Source organism: Alosa alosa, chromosome 1, assembly GCF_017589495.1.
Source record: "Alosa alosa isolate M-15738 ecotype Scorff River chromosome 1, AALO_Geno_1.1, whole genome shotgun sequence".
Lineage (NCBI taxonomy): Eukaryota > Metazoa > Chordata > Actinopteri > Clupeiformes > Clupeidae > Alosa > Alosa alosa.
Genome location: NC_063189.1, coordinates 38,755,219 through 38,776,764, shown reverse-complemented (window position 1 = coordinate 38,776,764; position 21,546 = coordinate 38,755,219). Strand labels below are relative to the sequence as shown.

Below are 21,546 nucleotides of genomic sequence, written 5' to 3'. Positions count from 1 at the left end.
TTTTTAGCAACAACATATAGTAACATTTTGGTTAGAATCAACTACCTTTTCATTAGGTAATAAGTTCATAATAATTGCAAACAGTTTTCTTGTCTCCATATGATTGCTAGAGTTGTACCCTAAGCAAACTGGGACAATCGCTAGACAGAATTAAACATCTCTTGGTGTCAATAAATGGGGGGGTAGTTCTGTATTTTTTTTGAAGGCTTGTGTGGTCACAGATCTGTCCTTGTGAGTGAGATGGCACGTTAACCTATAGTATTGCACCCTCTGCTATTATTTGCATCACTGATAAAGAGGACTAAAAGCGTTGTACGAAGTTCACATTGGTGAATTAGCTTAATCTCACATCTGAACGAATGAGAAACATTCAACCTATATTTCAAGTAAAAATCTGCCACAACCTCCATCAAGTTTCCAGGTCAAATGATGTAGCCTATAGCCTTTTCAACATGGGAAAGACCAGGTAATACAGTTATGCAACAGAGAATGCATAAGGCAAAAGTGTGCTGATTGGGGAATGGATTAAAGCCACAGTATACACTTCACAATCTTATGAGGTATGTTTTTATCAGCAGCTAGTACTGTCTTTTATTTTAGTTCTGAATATGGTCATCATTTGAAGGCTATAATATAGTTATGTGGTTTGGGATCGGAACACCCCTGTGGAAATGTAAGAAAAGGCTTCATGGCATGTTTCCTACATACGCCAGCATGTTGGCATGCATTTTTCAATGCCCACTGGGATGTTAATTGAGTCAGTGTTTGTATTTGACAAGCTTGCTAGACCAAAACCTTTAGATCTGCAAGTCGAAAGAGGTGGTGTAAGCACTGCAATTCTAAATAAAAGGAGTGTTCCATTTTGAGCTAAGCTCAGGCATTGTATTGTCGGTTGCACCGACCACTTTTTTGCAGACCGCTTTTACACAAGAACAAAGCTCCTAAGATTTGCTAACCAAGCATAACACCCATTTCCTAAAATCATACTTGCAATCATAACAGAATATAGGCTAGTAGTATAATATAATATATAACATATACTATAATATGTAATAGTGTAATATAATATGGTGAAGAAGACACTGCAGTCACCTAACTGTTTTGGATACAACATGTACAATGCATACTCTGCAGTTTTTTTTTTTTTTTTTTTTTTTTTTTATTTCCTGTCACGATTCCCTACTATAAGACAGAACATTGGAGAGCAGCTCCTCTGGTCCAGTTAATACAAGTCACAGGAGAATGCCCATGGATTCTTTAAGAAGTGTAAATTCTACACAATCGGATCACGTCAATTCAGAAAATAAGGATGCAGAGGAGGATGTAGCTATCCACAGGTATGCAAGTAGGCCTACTTCTACTTGGCCTAAGATAAGAATGGAAATTACTGGGATCCGTTTGACTGGTAATCAAACTTATACTTTACTCTTTCTCATATACAGACATACAGTACACGTCTATCTTTTGTATAGAGGGAAAAAACAGCAAAAAACATTCTTTTCTACACAGGACATGTCTGGTACAGAGTGGTCACGGGAACTCTAGGGATGTTGTGTGTTCTCTTGCTGACTGTAGTTATAATCCTCTCAGTGGAGAGATTGCATTTAAATTCCACCTGCAGTAACTGTACCTCAGAGAGAGACCTGTTGCAGACTAATCTCAAGACTTTGCAGAAGGAGAACACTAAAGTGAAAAGCCGGCTCTCTGATCTTGGTGAGTTTCTATTTGGAGATATGTGTGCTGTCCAAGCCTGACACATAGGCTACCTTACTGTTTAATGATTCACGTTCCCCCCACAACAACCCAATGCATGTTGAGACCATTGATATCACAGGTTTGTTTTAGTTAAGAAGGATTCTCTGGATAATATGTTTACAGAAGCCTGTCTTGAAATTGTATTACTTAAGTCCATGCCTTGGAGTATTAAATCTTCTCTATTTCCATTTAACTCAGTGAGACATCTGCAGGACGGATGGATCTTTTTTGCATCTAGTTTATACTATTTATCTACTGAGAGGAGGTCATGGGATGAGGCCAGAAAGGACTGCATATACAGGGGTCCAACCTTGGTGATCATAAACAACAGAGATGAACAGGTTTGTGTGTGTGTGTGGACTACAACTTAAAAGAATCAGGTGCCTGCACTCTATTTCTCCCATATGTTTAATGTGCTGCAACGTTTCGACCCTGAACGTCATTCTTTTAAGTGGTACCCAGCCCCATTTGCCCTGCACATCATCGGTGGGGATGTGGACACTACTACTGTTTTGTGTGTTCTAATAATTAGAAATTTAATTAGAAAAATAAATGTTGAATATTTATGTTGGTCGATACATTTTTGCACAATACACAATACCATAGAGCATCCCACCATCATGATTCTGAACCCCCTACAACACAAATACAAATAGATATTTTTCCTGCCATGCTTTCTATGGTGATATTTAAAATAAAAAAAAAATCAGAAGATGCCATACAGGGCTCTACAGTGCGCCCATTTCACTCGCACATGCGAGTAAAAATGATGGCGTGCGAGTGCAAAAAAATATTTAGGCGCACTGGTGCGAATTACTTCTAACCATGTCAATTTTTGTCTACAAAATACACCGCAACATCGAGAAACATTACTGTGCAAACCATAGAATCACATCGCGAATGCAGCATAAAAACTGCACCTCCCATCAACGCTAGCAGTTTCACGTTGTGACTCGCTAGTAGTCGCTTCTATCAAATCCAAGAGCGCGCAGAAAAAGTGGAAAGTTAGACTAGCCAGCCAAGATGCAAAGATTGAAGAAATTAGTCCTTCTATCCACCGAATTCATCGGATATAGGAGGAACAGGATGAGAGTCTGAGAATGCGGTGAGAGAAGGAAAGGTAACCTAACATGCCTTTTAGCCCAGTTGACGTATTGGCTGCAATATGCAAAATATAGCTGTAGCGAACAGGCACAAAAGTAGCCTCCCGTAAAACTCCCATTTTATTCAAAGGTAGAACGCTATTGACAACTCCAGGCTTCCACGCATGCTCGTTTGTTTACACCGAATACAAGCTGAAGTGCAAAACGAAAGTAGGCCTAACGTTTGCCTACTGCCCCCATCAATGCAGATATTTCAAATAAAAAATAAAAGGATAAAAAATATATCCTTGATAGCCTATGTTGGGTTTTGTGGAAGAGATAATGGACTGTTTTAGTAGTAGTATTAGGCAGTATGCAGTCAGATAGGTCACCGTGGGCATATTTGGACTAGCTACAGATGGATTCACAAATAAATAAATTAGCCTACATTTGTCAGGATACTTGATATACAGGCTAAATGCAAATGTGGCAATGTATTATATTATTTTACATTAACAAAATGTAGGAAAATAGAACAGACTGAAAATAAAGTAGGCACTGATCTTTAAAATCCTGTTTCCTGTAGCCTAAATGTTCTCATTCTTAATATTCGCAATTGGTGCACTGGCATGTTTAACTGTTAGCTGCAGTGTAATGTTAGATTATGTGTAAGTTAAGTACAGAAGTGACTGTGCGCCCAAATTTTTGTCTGTGCTCCTAATTTTTTTTTACTTGGGCGCACAAGTGCTCCTGGAAAAAAATGTTAGTGTAGAGCCCTGCCATATGTTTCTGATGAAGGTGGCTCTTTTTAAAGGCCATTAGACCTCAGTCTTTTTGAACCAGAATCAATGGAGCATATAACCACTGACTGAAACTTCTTGTCTTTCTAGTCCAACCCCAGCCTAGGCTACATCTTTGTTAAACATCTTGTGTAAGTTAGGACACATTTCTTTGTCATGTAGGAATTTCTGACCAAAATACAAAATGACTACTGGATCGGGCTAATGGAAAAGGATGGAGTGTGGAAATGGGTAGACGGCAAGGCCCTCACTGATGGGTGAGGCTAATCTACTTAAAAAGTAATGTCCAGTCAGACTCATTTTTTATGCAGCTGATGATGTACATTGTCTACTGAAACTGTTGTGCTTCCATGTTGTTTTAGGTTTTGGGATAAAGGTCAGCCAAATAACTACGTTGGAGAGGAGGACTGTGCTGAGATCAGATCTAGATCAGATTTCCACAACTGGAATGATGATGTGTGCTCTAAGTCACAACGTTGGTTGTGTGAGAAAAAAAGACTGTAGGCTTCCACAGGGCGACCCTTCCACATGATCATTCTTAAACAGCTTCAGCTAGTGATTTGGCAAAGCTTTCTGCATGAATCAGATATGCTTGGTATATCCATTACTCCCAGAAAGACTCGGAGAGAGAATGAGAATCAAAGATTTTAATTCACAAAGAAATTAACTAAGTATTGGAGTGTAACATTTAATATAATTAACAATCTAAGGCGTAGGCCCCAATATATAAAGACTTAACAATATTAGTGAGGCATAAGTTCCAATATAGAATTTGAACTTGAGTGCTAAAGCATTTCTCATCTATCATTGTGAAAGTGTAGCACAATGTGTTTTAGATGCTTCTGTAATAAAGTTTTATTCAGCAAACAAACATGCTTGAGTTTCGAATAAAGCAGTTCATGGTCTCTACCGATAACCTCTGAACTCTGAATAAAGTCTGATTTTGTTGTCATATTATGAGAGTGAGAATTTATATTCTTATTTACAGTATTGAGCGTGTCAACATTTTTTCAATAAGAATATTTCTGATGAGGTTATTCACATGACATTTTCACCATTAACTCCACACATACCATATAAAGAAATCCAAACATTAAAGGAAAACTTGGCAGGATTTCCCCCTCTGCTGGAGAAATTGTGCATTATGCTATTTCAAACTGGGAAAAGGTAACGATAAAGCACATGGATTTGTTTACAAGCTAGCGAACGGTTAGCATAAGTTTGGCAGAACTATGTGGATGTTACAAGGTAAGAAACACGATTTAAAACTAGTTTCTTGTTTCTCACTTCTCTTTCCGGGACGGTAGTCTCAATGTTGCAAGGTTGGTTTTTCGCCTGAGGACGCTAGGCGCAGCGGGGAAAGTCACCATTTTCACCGGAACAGGTCATTTAACCATCCAAATGATTTCTAAACGGGTTTATTACGTTGAAATAGTTGCCACGTTCCCCTTTAAAGTTCGTAAGTATAGTTATGTGTAATACCGTGAAATGAGACAGAAAAAACGTAATGACCACGCTAAGAAAAAATAGTACACCAAAGCTAGGAAAAGCTACCAAAAGGAACCAGATGAAATCTGTTGGTATAAAGTAATTATACCTCCTATCTGTGAATTACTGTCAGCTGGGTTTTGCTGGGACATATTGATTGGCTAAAAGGTCTTTTGTTACCGAGGTGTCACAACAAACATCTCATGATGGGTAAAGCAAACATCTCTCCCAAGACTTTCGCAAACTTATTGTTGTAAAACATATCAATGAAACTGGTTTCAGATGTATTTCAAAACATCAAAATATTACAGCAGGCAGCATTGGGGCCATTATCTGCAAGTGGAAGGAACATCACGGCATCATCAACCAGCCACATACAGGACATATACTTACTGAAAGAAAATGTTGACTTCAATACTTTCTCCCTGCTGTATGTATTTTGGCTTATAGCCTAAAACTTTCAGATATCTGTCAACCGAACAGATATTAGAACCCCTTTCCACATCTGAGCGATATGAGGAATTCTAGAATGGATCTATTTTTTTGTGGTAGTTCTTTCTCCCATTGCCGCACAGCAGCTTTTTCCAACTGCACTCCGCAAAAATGTCACATGCAGGTATGTGAGAACATCCACAACTGAGTTCCCTTGAGCTGGGAATATCCACCTGTTATGTGATGTTATGGGAATATTCACCTGTTATGTGATGTTATTGGAATATTCACCTGTTATGTGATGTTATGGGAATATTCACCTGTTGTGCCAGGACACTATGCTTCTTTAAACAGCATTTTTTGTTGTTGTTTTCACATCAATATTTTCCCCATATCACATGAGTTTTTTTCTAAATAAGTTCAAAAATGATTTAGGCTACTCAATGGGGCTATTATATATTATATATCTCATATGAAGGTTTGCAAACATGACTCCTTTCATGTGAGTTTGTTAATAACCAGCCAAATACGATACGATACGATAAAACTTCAGCCAGGGCTGAAATTCTTTTTGCATCCCTGACATGAACACACAAACAAGGTCATGGAGGCTTGAACCCTGAAAGAATATTTTGCTTGGTTAATGTAGTTGGTTTAAATAAATGAATATTGGCCCAAAATATTGTCTTCCATTCAGAGCCATTAGATATTGATATTGGTATCGGCCCTTAAAACTGCAATGCCACACCAACCTGAGTGGCAGGCAGATAGCCGCCAAGGTACACCTGAAGAGTGGACACAGGCACCCCAGCTCAAATAGATGCTGTAACAACATTAGTACTTATTCAGTGGGACACAAGCGGTCGCAATCATTATCAGCACACCAGTCGGCAAACACCTACCACTTTAAAGAGTAAAGAGTTGGTGTAAACGGCTCTCTCGTATTCTGAATGGTCCCCACGACTGAGGGGGGTTGCCCAGTTCTCAGTCTTGCTCATTCATAGGGGCCAGGCAGCCAGCCGCCAGTTCATTGCTGTGGCAAAATGTCAATTCAATGAAATGACATTGTGTTTGAAAGAAAACATGGGTTTGTTTAATTTCATGTTTTGTGGTTTAGTGCACTCACAGAGAGAGAAGCACACATATACACAAAAACAAACACACACATGCACACAAGTCATTTACATACACAAAAGTTGCAAGATTAGGGGATGGAGTAGGAGATGGAGACAAATTGACAAGTGTGATTTATTTTTGTGGAGAGAATGTGCAGATCTGGGTGGCGGTCATACTTTGTACCGATTTGTGTATTACATATGTCACTGTTTCTAGACTGTGACATAAACCATTCTCTTTCCACACGTTATGCCGCCCCTTTGAGTTGGAGAGTCAGGTAGAAGGTGCTTGTGAGCTGTTGATCCACTCTGTTAATCCATTTGATGTCATCTTTAACTGAGATTAATTCCTCATCTCCTGACAGGATGTGGCTCAGTCCTGGGATATTAAATGCAAGCCAACATTCCACTTCTGTAAGAACGAAAAGAATGTAAGAAACTCTTCCTTTCCTAGATCTATATGTGACTGCACATACATACGGAACATGAAGCTTTTCCATTATGATTAATGCATCCTGTTTTCATCAGGATGAAGAATTGTCTGGCAGCAACCAGGCCTAACTAGAGGAGCTGGTCAAAACGCACAAATAAGCATTCATGTCAGGCATTGTATTGTCGGTAGCGAAGACCACTTTTGTTGAAGTTTCATAAAAAAAAATATGATGTAAGCACAAAGCTCCTAAGATTTGCTGACCAAGCACAACACCCATTTCCTGAAATCAGACTTGCAATCATAACAGAATATAGGCTAGTAGTATAATATAATAGGATATAATATAATATAACATATACTATAATATGTAATGGTGTAATATAATATGGCAAAGAAGACACTGCAGTTCCGTAACTGTTTTGGATACAACATGTACAATGCATACTCTGCAGTTGTTGTTTTTTTTTTTTCATTTTTATTTCCTGTCACGATTCCCTACTATAAGACAGAACATTGGAGAGCAGCTCCAATGGCTGATTGATTGATTGGCTGTTACGGGCGAACGGTTTTAGTTCCGAAGACGAAAAGGAGTATCTTTTGTGAGGCTTGGTCTGAAGATCATGTGTGTCAGGTTTGGTGTCGATTGGACAAAATTTGTGACCTGTGAAAACTTTTTAGTGTTTTTGATGAAATCCAAAATGGCGGAAAAACCATCATGGCGGAAATTGACGTCATAGAGTGCGTTGAACTCGGTTTGGTCCAAGGATTCCAACGATACCTCTTTTTTTGACAATCGCCATACGGGTCAAAAGTTACGTATGTGAACGTATGTCCAACTTTGGCCTGTTGGTGGCGCTAGAGTGCTTGAGGTGCCATCATGAAACTTCGTGACATTAATCATGGGACTGTCCCTAATCAGTGTGCCAAATTTCACAACTTTTCACCAGACGGTTCTATGGGCTGACATTGACTTCAATGACGGAAGCGTAATAATAATAAGAAAACATAGAAACACAATGGGTGCCTTCGCAGCTTCGCTGCTTGGCCCCCAATTAGTGAAAACTGCAAAACCTAGTGGATGACCTGCAAAAGCACGTCACTTGCTCAAAATGGATAGTCCATTCCTCAAAAGCAGGTATTCATGTCAATGAAACTGTCAGTGTCATCAACATGAGAAGTCTTGACACCATCGTTTATGAACAAGATAGTCAAATGGCTTTGTCATGTTTTCATTATGACAGTTCTCTCAGTGTTTTCCAATGCAAAAAAAGGTCAGAACTCGGTGACACTACCTGAACATGCTCAAGACAGCACTATACAGTACTTGTACAGCCATTTGAAAACTACAGTACAGTTACACATTGCTGTAGTTAAGTGAGTACAAGACACTGAATACGTACATTTTTACTGTATGCTCTTTGCAATTCTACAGCATTGTGACAGAATTTGATAACTAGTTCAACAATTTTGTATGTAATGACTCAAGCAATGAAATGAAGACTATTAGTTTTATTGGGAACGACAATTCAGCATTCATAAGTATAGTTCATTTTGACTGACATGATATAAGCAAATGATCATGTTAAAAAACAGCAGAGAATTGTATGAAAGCAACTGATACATGTCCAAAAGTATTTGCAATTTGTTCAGAGGAAGGAGAAATTGCTACTATGATGTGCACAAATGACTAAATGTCATGTAAAAAGGTTTTTCGTTACCGAGGTGTCACACAAGAAACATCTCATGACGGGTAAAAGCAAACAGCTCTCCCAAGACATTCAAAACCTTATTGTTGCAAAACATATCAAATCGTTACAATATTTTATTACACAGCTCTTCATAATGCTGAAGATCGCTCAATTGACCGATCCCAAGCCCCGCCCCCTTTTACTATGTCACAATGAGTACGTCGGAGGACCTCGGTCAATTTTGAATTTTATAGTGTCCATTCTGTAGCCTACAATACGCCGGTTATGTGAATGATAATGCTTCTTTTGCGAGTAGCCTAAGTAACTAAATAACTAAAGAGCTCAAAAAGGTTCAAATATATGCCTGGGATACTTGTAGAAGTGACATCCGATATCCTGACCGTGTGAAACGTTGACAGACATAGGCCTAACTTTGCATAACTTTGGATAGGCTGCTACTTTTCAGTAAAGAAATCTGAGTGTGTACGAAAATGTTCCCTTTTTTGTGTTCATAACTACATACAAAAACATAACTAAACCTGGTTTCCACTGTTGAAACGACAACATAAGCCTACGCAAAAATTTATACCTACCTTGCAGGAACTGAACTCACACTCATACAATTGGAAGTACGCTCAAATAGGCTACACTTCAATCACGTATCGCCTTACACACAATAAGAATACTTTCAGCTTTTAGACATAGGCTACCTTGCCATGTTTAACTTGGGATAGAAGACTGTTCACAGAAATAAGCTAATGACCATTTTTTCAACAAACGGAATAGACTACTGCGATGCATCATTGATGGCTGAACGAGAGATAGACAGTGTCTTATAAAGATCAAATCATGTGCCGATTGAAAACCTTGCTGTATAGGCTATGCAGTCTCGAAATCGACAATATTAGGCCTACTACATTGCCCACATTTAAATTAAGTATAGCATAAGCGGGCACTGATGAAGTCTTGTGCAAGACAAATCACGTCTGCAAACTGCAGATATGCGTTGAATGGGTAAACTCGGGTAGGCCTAGATCTAGTGATTTCTTTTCAATAGCCTACATTTGTATCATGTTTATTTGAACTCTTCCTTCTAAAGCAACCATTCAAAATAATAAGTAGGCTATCGGCCTACCGGGTTAAGCTATCTCTCCACCTCCCCAACATGAGCTGCTTAACAGGCTAGCCACTCTCCCAAGTTGCGTGGGAACTTGGATCTGCAGCACTTGGACCCGTCTTTAATTAATCCTCGAAATATGGTTAGATTTTGTTATGGACACGTCAACACCATATGTTTGCACAGACCTGTTTATTGAATCAGTCACATCTGCAGCAAATAAGGTAACTACCTGCTTGTGATAACGTGCTAATTGTTTATCCCCAGTTAACATGCATCCCATTAAGATCCGTAACACCAGATTGGTTTGTCCTCAATTTGTGGTGTTCCACCTCGTTGATAACAGCAGACTATGTGAATGTGTCCTTCGAATACTGAAGGCCTTTCTGGCCTCTGTTTTTGATATATCAATATTACTTGGACGCCCAGAAATCTAGCAAACACTGTTACACTCTGCTAATCCCAACCTAACTCTCTGAACTCACACTATACTGATTTTGTTACACACATTCTCAGCACTCTCAAACATTTTAAAACTCTGAACTCACACTATACTGATCTTTGCACTCATTCACCTCAGCACTCCTGACCCCCCCCCCCCCCCCCCCCCCACACACACACACACACACCTACAAGACTTTTAGCACTTTTACATCCCTCTCCCTATGCTACAGACCTTTTATTTATTATTTCATCACACGTCAAAACACACACACACACACATATCTGACTTTCTCCAACTTTTGCACACTTTTTTATTTATTATTTTGATTTTCTCCTCCATCTACCCATGTCCTTTGATTGCCTAGCCTTTCTGCCCCCCACCCCCACCCCACCTTACCCCTATCCCCTAACACACACTTACATCATCACTGTCATCACTTCACATACATACAGCACTCCTCTACATACTTGCTGCACACTGCCCCCCCCCCCCCCCCCCCCACACATACACAGCACATTGTCTTCAGGATCTTCTCCAACACACATCCTCTACATACTTACAGCACACTGCCCCACCTACCCCACACACACACTACACACATACACACACAGTCACTGCTCCACTCCTGCCCACACACATCTTCACTGTCATCACTCACATACATTACATACAGTACTTGCTTGTAGTCTCCTTGCCCCCCCCCCCCCCCCCCCCCAACACACACACTTACATCATCACTGTCATCACTTCACATACATACAGCACACTGCTTGCTACAGTAAGCCTCCTCTACATACTTGCTGCACACTGCCCCCCCCCCCACATACACAGCACATTGTCTTCAGGATCTTCTCCAACACACATCCTCTACATACTTACAGCACACTGCCCCCACCTACCCACCTACACACTACACACACACACACACACACAGTCACTGCCCACCTCCCCTCCCCCCACACACACATCTTCACTGTCATCACTACATACATTACATACAGTACTCTGCTTGCAATAGTAAGCCCCTGCCCCCCCCCCCCCCCCTACATACACAGCACATTATTTCATCAGGAAGCTTCTCCAACACACATCCCCAACATACTTTTACAGCACACTGCCCTGCCCCAATACACAGCACATTGTCTCAAGGAGGAAGCTTCCAACACACATATTGCACACTGCCCTCTCCCCACATACACAGCACACTATCCCATCTCCCCTGTCATCCCCCCAACACACACACCAAGACCCCTGGTAGTTGGGTTTGCCCCTTGAGCCGATGGATCTGCCCAAGGTTTCTTCCTTGGTAGGGAGTTTTTCCTGCCCCTGTTGCTCTTGGTGCTCCTTGTTGGTGCCCCCACCAATCCCAATCCTCCCCCACCTTTTTATGCAGCCCTTGCCACTTAATCTACTAAACCCCTTCTACTGCACTTTACCCCCCCCCCATTAATGCACAAATAGGCTGACACCAGACATAATTTCACTGCATTTTTACTTCCAGTAACTATATGCATGTGACAATAAACTTCCTTGTATCCTTGTATCCTTGTATCCTGTAAATGGTGCTGCTGCACCCATGTTGAACACGCTGTTCTCGTGACACTTTCCTGCAAACTTGTCCGACTTAGCAACAGTAACTATGGGACTGACAATGGGAGGAGGGGCTTGGGATCGGTCAATTCACTTGCATGGGCCTTCCCACCAATCTTTGCTTCCCACGTTCAGTGGTCAGCTATGTAAGGGATAATGGACGACTGGACGGTGGTCTGTTCACAGAAGTTAATGCACGGTCGAGGTTGTAAAACGGCCCCGACGCGAAGCGGAGCCGTGGAGTCCATTATCCCGCTTATTCCACTGTTTCTAATTTCATGCTTGTGTTCATTTCCTGTTACAATTTAAACGTTTTAATCGCTAACACTGTCTTGTTTGTAGAACTAATTTCTTCCCGACACATATCAACTAATTTCTCAACTCACAGGACAAACTGCCGCTAGTTCTAAATGGATGGTTGCTACGCCAAAGGCCAGTCGTTAGTTCTATCTCCCGCTGTCAAGCTGGCGTGATCCCAAGATTCTGATGAACTTTAGCTTTGAAACATCGCTATTTTAATTAGCCTGCAGTTATCCATCTAGCTAAAAGCCACCTCCGTCATATGCTACAATGTTGCAATGTTCTGAACGTCTGCATTTTACAGCTCGGATGCAACGTGACAGTTCATTTAAACTTCACAAATGAGTTTGGCCATAATTAATATACAAGTGTGATATGGCCAAAACATGGATCTACTTCATAGGTGTGCAGATAACATACGGTTAATGGTCGCTCTAAACCACGTGAGGGATAATGGGAAATTCAACCAAGCAGTGGGATAATTCTCAATAACAGACCGTTGCTAAGTATAACAGACCGCTGTCAAGGAAAATGGGATCTGTTTCGACCTCCCTCTGACCGTCACTACGGTCTAAAAAAGGAATGATCACCTTCGTTCTGCCTATCACCGAGACCATAGGTCAACAAAGTCATGCCTATGACCTCCGGAAGCAGAACGACTCGAGCTTGTAAATAGCGGAGATTGCTCCCGGTTCAGTCTCTCACCTTGATCGCCTCATCTGAGACCTGTGGATGCGTGAGCACGCATTTCACTGCTTTCTTGCTTTGACTGTGTTTGTTAGTCTGCATGTGGCAGTAACCTGTGTTTTTTCAGAAAACTTAACTTTGTTTAACTTGTTGACGCTTTTTCCTGAGTTCACCTCCCATACCGCAGGGCGGAGGGGCTAGTGTGAGCCTGCTGCCCGCGCTCACAAGACTGCTGCGGGCCACCGCTTCAGTGTTATTTTCCTTTTGTGTGTGCCAGGTTTCGGGTTGTTGTTTGTTAACTACTGTGTACCTTATCTGGCTGTTCGCGGGCTAGTTGGGCTTGGTGTGAGCCTGCTGGGTGCGTTCGCAGACGGGCGTGGACCACCGTTATTATTTCTGTTTACTGCTCTGGCAGCCGGAACCTGTGTGGGCCTGATCAGCGCCAGATGTGCTCGGCCGCTTAGGGCTTAATGTTACTGTGTGCTTCTTGTTAGCTTTGTTGTTGTGTGCTAGGCTACCGCAAAAGGTAAGTTTAGCTGTTTGTGTCTGCTAGGTGCAGTCTTGCACGAGGTGCGGGCTGCTGTGTGTCTTTTCTCCAGTTGTCCACTGGTGTAGGTCGGCGCTGCGGGCGCTCACAAGACTGGTGGTCCGCCTTCTTTGTACATCTGTTTTGTACCTCGCCGCTGCTGTCCGCTAGCTAGCTGGGCCAGTGTGAGCCTGCTAAGTTTGTCCACACGCTGTTTCAGGCCACCCGTACTGTATTACACCACTGCTGTATCTCTTTACGGGCTGCTGCTTACAGACCCAGTGCGCTGAACGCCAAGGTAAGTGCCTTATTGTATTGTATTGTGTTGTATTGCATTGTGTTTTTCTGTGGTAGGCTATGGCGGCACACTACTGCAGAGTCTGTAGGGCCACGATGGCCCCCCAATGACGGGCATAGAGAGTGTCCCGCTTGCCTTGAGGGCCCCACCTCCTGGAGGATGTCGACAGCCCCTGCAGCGCAGCCTGTGACCTTCCTAGGGGAGGAACGGCTCCGCCGGGCTGACCAGGCATGTGGACACGCGGAGGGGGACGGACAGGCGGCGCCACCCGACCGACCATCCCACTCTCATAGGCATGGCCGTAAGCATACGCATTGCCTTAAATGGGACCAACATGAGTCCCCTTCCAGGCATGATCAGGTGGAGGTCCCTGGACCTGCTAAACGGCTCCAGCTGCCGTGACCGAGGGTAATGGCACGGAGTCGCTTCAGATTCTCTCAGCTCTCCAGGCTCTGGCTAGAGGATGGACTGGCTGGAGGGTCTCCAGGGCACGCCATCCCTTTCTACCCCCCTGGCCAGGAAGGTCTCTCTCCATCCAGGCCTGAGAGCCATGGTGCGGATGTTGATCTGGGTGATGTGGAGCTCCATGCCCCTCGTTCTCTACGATTGATGCGTAAGCGGGGACGGCCTCCTGGATGAGCTACATTCAGACATGGTGGAGCCAACTGATGAATCCACGGGTGCCAGGGGAGGTCCCTGTCGGCTCCTTGATGTCACGGGGTGTTGAGTGCCTCCAAGATCCTGGGTCTTCAGGCCCCTATGCCAGACATGGCTTCCCTTGGGGGGCGCCTGGGAAGGCGCCTCGCACAGCAGCCCACCACCCTGTATACCCGCGGGCAGTGGATTACACGAAGGTGCTGCGGACGGCATGGGGTAAGTCGCTACAGCCCCAATTCAATCCAGGTTGCCGCCAGCTGGCAAAGGCTGCCTATCCGCCGACTCAGGGCTGGGGATATGCCACCGGGTCGAGCAGTCCATCGCCGCCTGGACTTCCCTGGGGCCTGCCAATGCATCTCCCAATCCACGCTGCCCGCGTAAGGAGTGTGCCAAGACGGACCGCCTCATCAGTCACTGCTTTGACGCGGATCAGCACGGGCAGCCCAGATGGGCAACGCCTGGCTATCACTCTGGCGGCTCTGCGAAAAACGATGAGCCCGAGGACCATGATGCAAGGGCCCTGGTGGATGCAGCACTGTCAGCCCACTCCCAGCTGACGATGATGTGGGGAGTGCTATGGCCTCTGAGGCGCTGTGCTGTGTCAGACAGGTGTGGCTTGCCCAAACCTCTCTCCCTGATGCCATCAGGACAGACCTGTTAGGTCTCCCCGCGGGTGCCTGGGCATGTGTTCCATCCAGACTCCCAGGGGTGCTGGACAGAGTGGAACAGGCTGGCTTCTAGAGAAACTGGTCAGCGTGCAGGTGCCACAGGCGGGCTCTGCCCCACAGGGCAGCATCAGGTGGGTATGGGCGTGGCAGCCCGCCCGGAACACCACAGGCATCAACTATGCTGCCCCACGGGACCGGGGCGCTGCACCAGACCAGAGCTCAGCCCCAACTCCCCTGGCCCAGAGGACAGCAAAGACACCGACGGGCGCAGGCAGAGGTGCAGGCTGCGGTCCTGCCTAGGGATCCGGGCTACCTGTCGATTGCCCTTCCCAGCTGTCCAGGACCTCCTGGGAAGGGATTGTGCCAGACTCTTGGGTTGTGGCTACGGGTGACTCACGGTTACCGCCACAATTTTGACGGGCGGCCCCCTATGTTTTCAGGGATCAAGATGAGATGACATCTGTGAAAGACCCCCTTTAAATTCTGTGCTTGTCAAGGAGGTCCAGGAGTTGCTTCTGAAAGGGGCCATCTCAGAAGTACCGCTGCACGCAGAGCACACTGGGATTTTATTCCAAATATTTTATTGTGCCCAAAAAGACGGAGGTTACCGGCCGGGTCCTCGACCTCAGGCCCTTGAACCAGTACCTCAAGGTGCTGCCATTCAAAATGGTCCACACTGGAATAGTGATTCGCTCCATCCAGGAAGGGGAGTGGTTTACGCCCTCTGGATCTAAAAGACGCAGCATTCCACGCCCCTATCTGCCCAGCACACAGGTCCTTCCTCCGCCTTCCTTCCAAGGCAGGGTGTTCCAGTTTCAGGTCCTCCCATTTGGCCTTTCACTGACCCCAGAATTTTTACTGTGGTGGGTGGCAGCCGCTTAGCCCCCCCCTGCAGGTCCAGGGCCTAAAGATCCCACCGCATCTGGACGACTGGCTAATTTGTGCCCCATCTCAGGTGCAGGTGGTGCACGACACCAACACGGTTCTGACCCATATCCAGGCCCTGGGTTTCACGGGTCAACTGGAAAAGAGCAACTTGCAGCCCCGCCAGCAGGCGGATTTCCTTGGTGTCCTCCTCAACTCGGGTCAGCATGACGGGCGCCTCTCACTCCACGGAGGGCAGACAGCTTGACCGAGGCTCTGACAGGCTTTCGGGGCTGGGCAGACTGGTCACCGCCCACAAAGTCCAGAGGCTGTTGGGCTTAATGGTCGGGCAGCTTACTGCCATTGGAGCCTGCTGAACGCACGCCCCTGCAGTGTTGGTTCAATGCCTTCAGCTCCACCCGAGAGACGACAGGCATGTGAAGGCGGGTGTCTCCTGCTTGCATCCGATCCCTGCATCCTTGGAGGGACAGGAGGTTCTTGCACCAGGGTGTTCCACTGGGGGCCTTCCTCACAAGAGGCAAGTCATCTCGACAGACGCTTCTCTGACAGGCTGGGGAGCTGTCTGGGAAGGGCGGTCAGCGAGGGGCGGTGGCCTCCCTCCTGGACGCCAGAGCACATCAACGCCCTCGAGCTGAAGGCCATCCATCTCGCCCCTGCAGAGGTTCCTGCCAGTGTTGCGGCCAACATGTTCTGGTGAGGTCAGACAGCACCTCGGGCGTGTGTATCATGTCAATCACCAAGGCGGCACGAGGTCCTGGCGGTGCCTCCAGGTGGCGGAGGAGTTGCTGTCATGGGCATGGCCGCGTCTGGCTTCAGTGAGGGCAGTACACGTTCCAATCGTGGAGAACAGGGCGGCCGACATTCTCTCCAGGACCGGACCACTCCCGGGGGAATGGAGATTGAACCCAGAGGTGGTCAGCCAGGTCTGGGCTCAGTATGGGACTGCACAAGTGGACCTGTTTGCGCCGGGCAGAAACGACTCACTGCCCAGAGTGGTACTCTCTCGCGGGACAGGGAGGCAGTTTGGGCCTGGATGCTCTGTCACAAGACTGGCCGACAGGCTTGTTGTACGCTTTTTTCCTCCATCCCCTCTTGTACCTCAGGTCCTGCGGAGGATCAGGGAGGGCCAACACACAGTTCTGCTGGTTGCTCCACGGTGGCCGGCGAGGCCTTGGTTCCCAGACCTTCTCTGGCTCCTGCGGGGTCAGCCATGGCAGTTGCCCTGCCGGGCGGATCTTCTGTCACAAGCAGACGGGCAGATCTGGCATCCGGAACCCCAGGTGCCCCCCATGCCTGTGGGTTTGGCCCCTGCAGAGTCCGGCCATTGAACAGCTAACTGAGTCTGTGCAGGAGACTCTGAACAACGCCAGGGCTCCTTCTACTAGAGCTTGCTAACGCACTCAGGTGGAGGATGTTTTCGGATTGGTGTGCCAGCTTGGGTCTTGAGCCAGTGGTTTGCCCTGTGCCACAAGTTTTGGCGCTTCTTGCAGTCCTATTTGGATCAAGGCAAGGCGGTCAGTACTGTGAAGGTTTATGCCCTCGCCATTTCAGCCTTTCACCAGGGTGCGGATAACAGGCCCTTGGGTAGGCATCCACTGATTGGTCAGTTTTAAAAGGGGCCCCATTGGTTGCGCCCAGTTCGACTTTGCGGGCACCAAACTGGGATTTGCCCACCGCTTTAATGTCTCTTACTGAAGGCCCGTGATGAGCCCATTTTAGATGCAGATCCGTGATCTTTGCCTCTGAAAACTAGCTTTCTCCTGGCTCTTTGTTCGCCAGGCGATCTGGGAGCTGTGCCCCTCTCCGCCAGCCAAGACTGCCTGAGGTGGCAGGCAGGGGGGGCACTGGCGGTCACTTTGGCCTAATCCAGCCTTCCTGCCTAAGGTTCTAAGTCAGCAGTCTATCAACCAGGTTCTGGAGCTGACCCAATTCCTGCCGTCTGCTGCCTCACAGGCAGAGCGCGACAAGTTGCTCACTCTGTGCCCAGTCAGGGCTTTGAGAGCTTATCTGGCCCGTGACGTAGTCATTGAGGAGGGAACACACTCAACTTTTGTCTGTTATGGAAGCAGGGACTACCGCTTCCAAACAGCGGCTGTCGCATTGGCTGGTTGAGGTTATTTCCCATGCCTACCAGGCTCTGGGAATGCCGGTCCCTTCGGTACAAGGGCTCACTCCACCAGGAGTATGGCTACGCCTTGGGCTGCCCTTAAGGGGGGGTACCAGCAAGCGATATCTGTGCAGCGGCTTCATGGGCTAACGCCTTGCACTTTTACCAGGTTTTATAGGGTGGACGTCACTCGCCCAGCTCCGGTTGGCGACGCTGCCCTCATGTCCGTGACCAAGCGAGGTTTTAATGGTTAGCTTAGAGCTCCTCGCGACTTTTTTGGTATGTGTCATCCCTTTTTTAGACCGTAGTGACGGTCAGAGTGAGGTCGAAACAGATCGTAAGTTACGATGTAACTATGGATCTGTGAGACCGAGGGATGACCGCCACTATCCTTGTCGCCGGACCATCCTGAGGCGCTCAAGGTAGGAGACTTAACCGGGAGCAATCTCCGCTATTTACAAGCTCGAGTCGTTCTGCTTCCGGAGGTCATGGGCATGACTTCGTTGACATATGGTCTCGGTGATAGGCAGAACGAAGGTGATAATTACTTTTTTAGACCGTAGTGACGGTCATCCCTCGGTCTCACAGATCCATAGTTACATGCGTAACTTCTGTTTTGTGCTTCTAATTCACGTCTTTCATATCACTATGCAAGGACTGGAACTTCATTCAAAAGTGAAAGCAGATGGTTGATCAGCTGTGTTCTAAGTAAGGGATAATGTATAGAACACCGGTCATTATCGGGAAATAGGTCCCGACAGGGCGAACTGGTCATTATCGGGAAATAGGTCCCGACAGGGCGAACTGGATCCCGACGCGCAGCGGAGGCTTACTAGGCACCATTGGGGCCATTATCTGCAAGTGGAAGGAACATCACCATATCATCAACCAACCACGCACAGGAGCTCCTCACCCAAAAATGACCCCAAGCATTTTCTATGGACTTTCAAAGGTTAACCCTAGAAACCTGACCATAACGGACTTGCATATGGCCATACCAAATATTCTAAGTAGGGAAGCACCTGTACTGTATATGTGAAGTGCATGAGTGTGCTTCATGAAGTTTTATAGAATGCCATTACTATGGTTGAGTATGTGCCCTGACTATCATACCAACATCCATGGTTTTTGATGTGACGCTGAAGCTGCAGACTTGCTACCCTGTAGCCCCAAGTTTGAGGCCTGACTTATCCCTCTATTTGCTATAGGCCTACCCCCTGTGTTTCTCTTTTGAGACAAATTGCTTATAAACTTTCAGAAAGTCAGGTGCAGGTAACTTGCATCAGTACGCATACATGAGTATGCATGGGTATAAGTGTGCAAACTCATGGATATGTGTGTGTGGTTGTGTGTGTACTGTACCGGAGAATGTTTCGGGAGATTTATGGAGCTTTTAACTATACATAACAGTGCTTTTGATGATTTCTTCATCAAACATCATTTCCTCATCATTTGTATTATTATAACTTCATATCTGTAAAATATTGATTTTCATTCCGCAATGGTACAATGTTGCCTGGGGGCAAAAACTATATCCAACCTGGCTATTATCATTGGAACGTTAAAGTGAAAAATACAAAACAACAGGTTTTTTAAACCTGTTGTTAAAAAATAAATTTGATGCGTAAGATCACTATGATAGCCTCTGAAGGCATGCTGAGTTTTGTGGAATTCCGTTCATGGGGGGCCATACAATAAATTAATTTATGTGTACATATAAGTGACTGTACACCAATCAGCCTAGATGATGGAGTTGAGCGAAGGGTTGCACACACCCACATGCACAGATGCACACAAACACACACACAGGCATGCACACGCACACAAGCACTGAAGATACCAGGATTCTAAAGCAACTTTACATCACCATAGCAGTGTACTATCATCCCAAATCCCAAAAATATGAAGTTTGGTTCCAAAATGCTATATCTCCATTTTTAAAAGCATTAAAACTTCAAGTCATGTAATTGTGAATTTCAGGTAATATCAATACAATTTCATTGTGTTGTTGTGGTTTTAAGTTAAAGCTATACCCAATTAGCCCAGCTAATACACTGCAAAAAGGGATGTGTCAAAAAACAACACATGTGACTGTGTAGATAGCATTTTGACACATGTTGTGTAGATTTTAGCACACATTGTGTATTTTTTTATAATCTCCAGCTATGGATAAATTGACACCATACATGTGTTATTCACTAATGGAACAGCATTTGTGTTTGCAGAGAAAATAAATACATATATTTTATCTGGTACCTATGAAACGCTCTAGGACTAATAAAAATCATGAAGAATACAAACATATCTTAATGTCGAATTATGAAATTAACGGCTGTTTCTGTGTTGACCAATCACGTCATGCCACTGTCTTTTTGAAATGCTGTTTCCGTCTGCCCTTTTCAGTTTTCACTCACTCTGACCAGCATAGGAGTTAAGATGCAGTCAGACTTGGAGACCGATGTAAGTATTTTTGTATTATGTTGTAGCGTTTACATTTATCAGCGAGCTGATAATAACAAAAATAACCTTCAGATATGTATAAGCTAAGTTTGTAATGAGTCTAATGTTAGCTGGCTCGTGGTTGATGTAGCAGCTAACGTTAGTCTCCTATGGATAGCAACTAGCACTAGCTAGCTTCTGTGAACATAGCTTCTAGCTTCCACAGATAACTTTAAAGTTACATTAAAGTTAACAGTTGGGCTACATCGAGTTTTGAAAAGGAAATGGCAAGGTACAGAACCATATTTTATGATTTAGCATTATTTGGCAATAAATAGCTCTCCGTAGGTTATTTTCCCATTGCTAGAATGATATTACATGTTAAGAAATGCTAACGGATAACGTTAGCCCTAACCATTACCTAAACTTAACGTTAGCCGACTGGGCAAAGTAAGCGTGAATTCATAAGTTAAGTTAGCAACTAAATGAATGTCAACATTATTATTTAAAGTTAAGTTAACGTTAGCGTTAATGAGGCCAGACAAAATAACACTGCGCCATGAATTTAGTATTTAGGTTATTTATCGATATAGACGTGTTGGAAGTGTGCCATAAAGGTTAATGTGGGCACTGCAGACATTTCAACCTGCTACTGGGTCAGCGGCAGACATGTTACATGGGCATGCATTTATGAGAGAAGGAATTTAACTATGACTGCTTCGTTTCGCGTGCCTTTTACTGGCAAATTACTGGCCTAGTTATGTTGTTGTCAGCTTGTCACCACACAGTACCATTGAAATCATACGAACGTTTTTACTTGGCTAGCTTCTAACCCTTTTTGTAAAGTGAAGAGGGTTGTGTAACGTTACAGCCCAAGTTTAATGTAGTGATGAAGTTAACTCTGAATATGCTTGACGTTTACTAGCCTGGCGGGCCATCCTATATCATTGAAATGTACAGGCTGAGCAAATTAATTTGCCGTCGCTAGGGTGTGTCTAGATTTCTAGGCTAACTGACTCACGTTCAAGTTGATC

At 45.0% G+C, this 21,546-nt stretch overlaps 2 protein-coding genes across 4 annotated transcripts in view; both read left to right on the top strand.

Moving 5' to 3' along the window:
* The window catches only part of LOC125299593, a 355,198-nt gene that overhangs the window by 327,254 nt on the left and 6,398 nt on the right, over positions 1-21,546 (top strand). Inside the window, exon 2 of one of the 2 annotated variants that reach the window (XM_048250926.1) lies at positions 20,477-20,533. In XM_048250926.1, the coding sequence (XP_048106883.1) occupies positions 20,532-20,533 (2 nt within the window). In that variant the 5' untranslated portion in view covers positions 20,477-20,531. Of the gene's footprint in view, positions 1-20,406; positions 20,534-21,546 lie in introns of those variants that run through there. The other variant, XM_048250932.1, reaches the window with a different exon arrangement.
* Positions 317-4,594, top strand: LOC125299747 (asialoglycoprotein receptor 2-like). 2 transcript variants are annotated; one of them, XM_048251170.1, is made up of 5 exons: positions 317-1,405; positions 1,510-1,713; positions 1,954-2,096; positions 3,800-3,894; positions 4,000-4,594. In XM_048251170.1, exons 1-5 carry the CDS (start codon positions 1,243-1,245, stop codon positions 4,139-4,141), a joined length of 747 nt encoding a protein of 248 aa, XP_048107127.1. In that variant the 5' UTR covers positions 317-1,242; the 3' UTR covers positions 4,142-4,594. The 2 variants fall into 2 exon arrangements, with proteins under 2 accessions (XP_048107127.1, XP_048107134.1); XM_048251177.1 differs by having other exon boundaries at positions 317-1,713.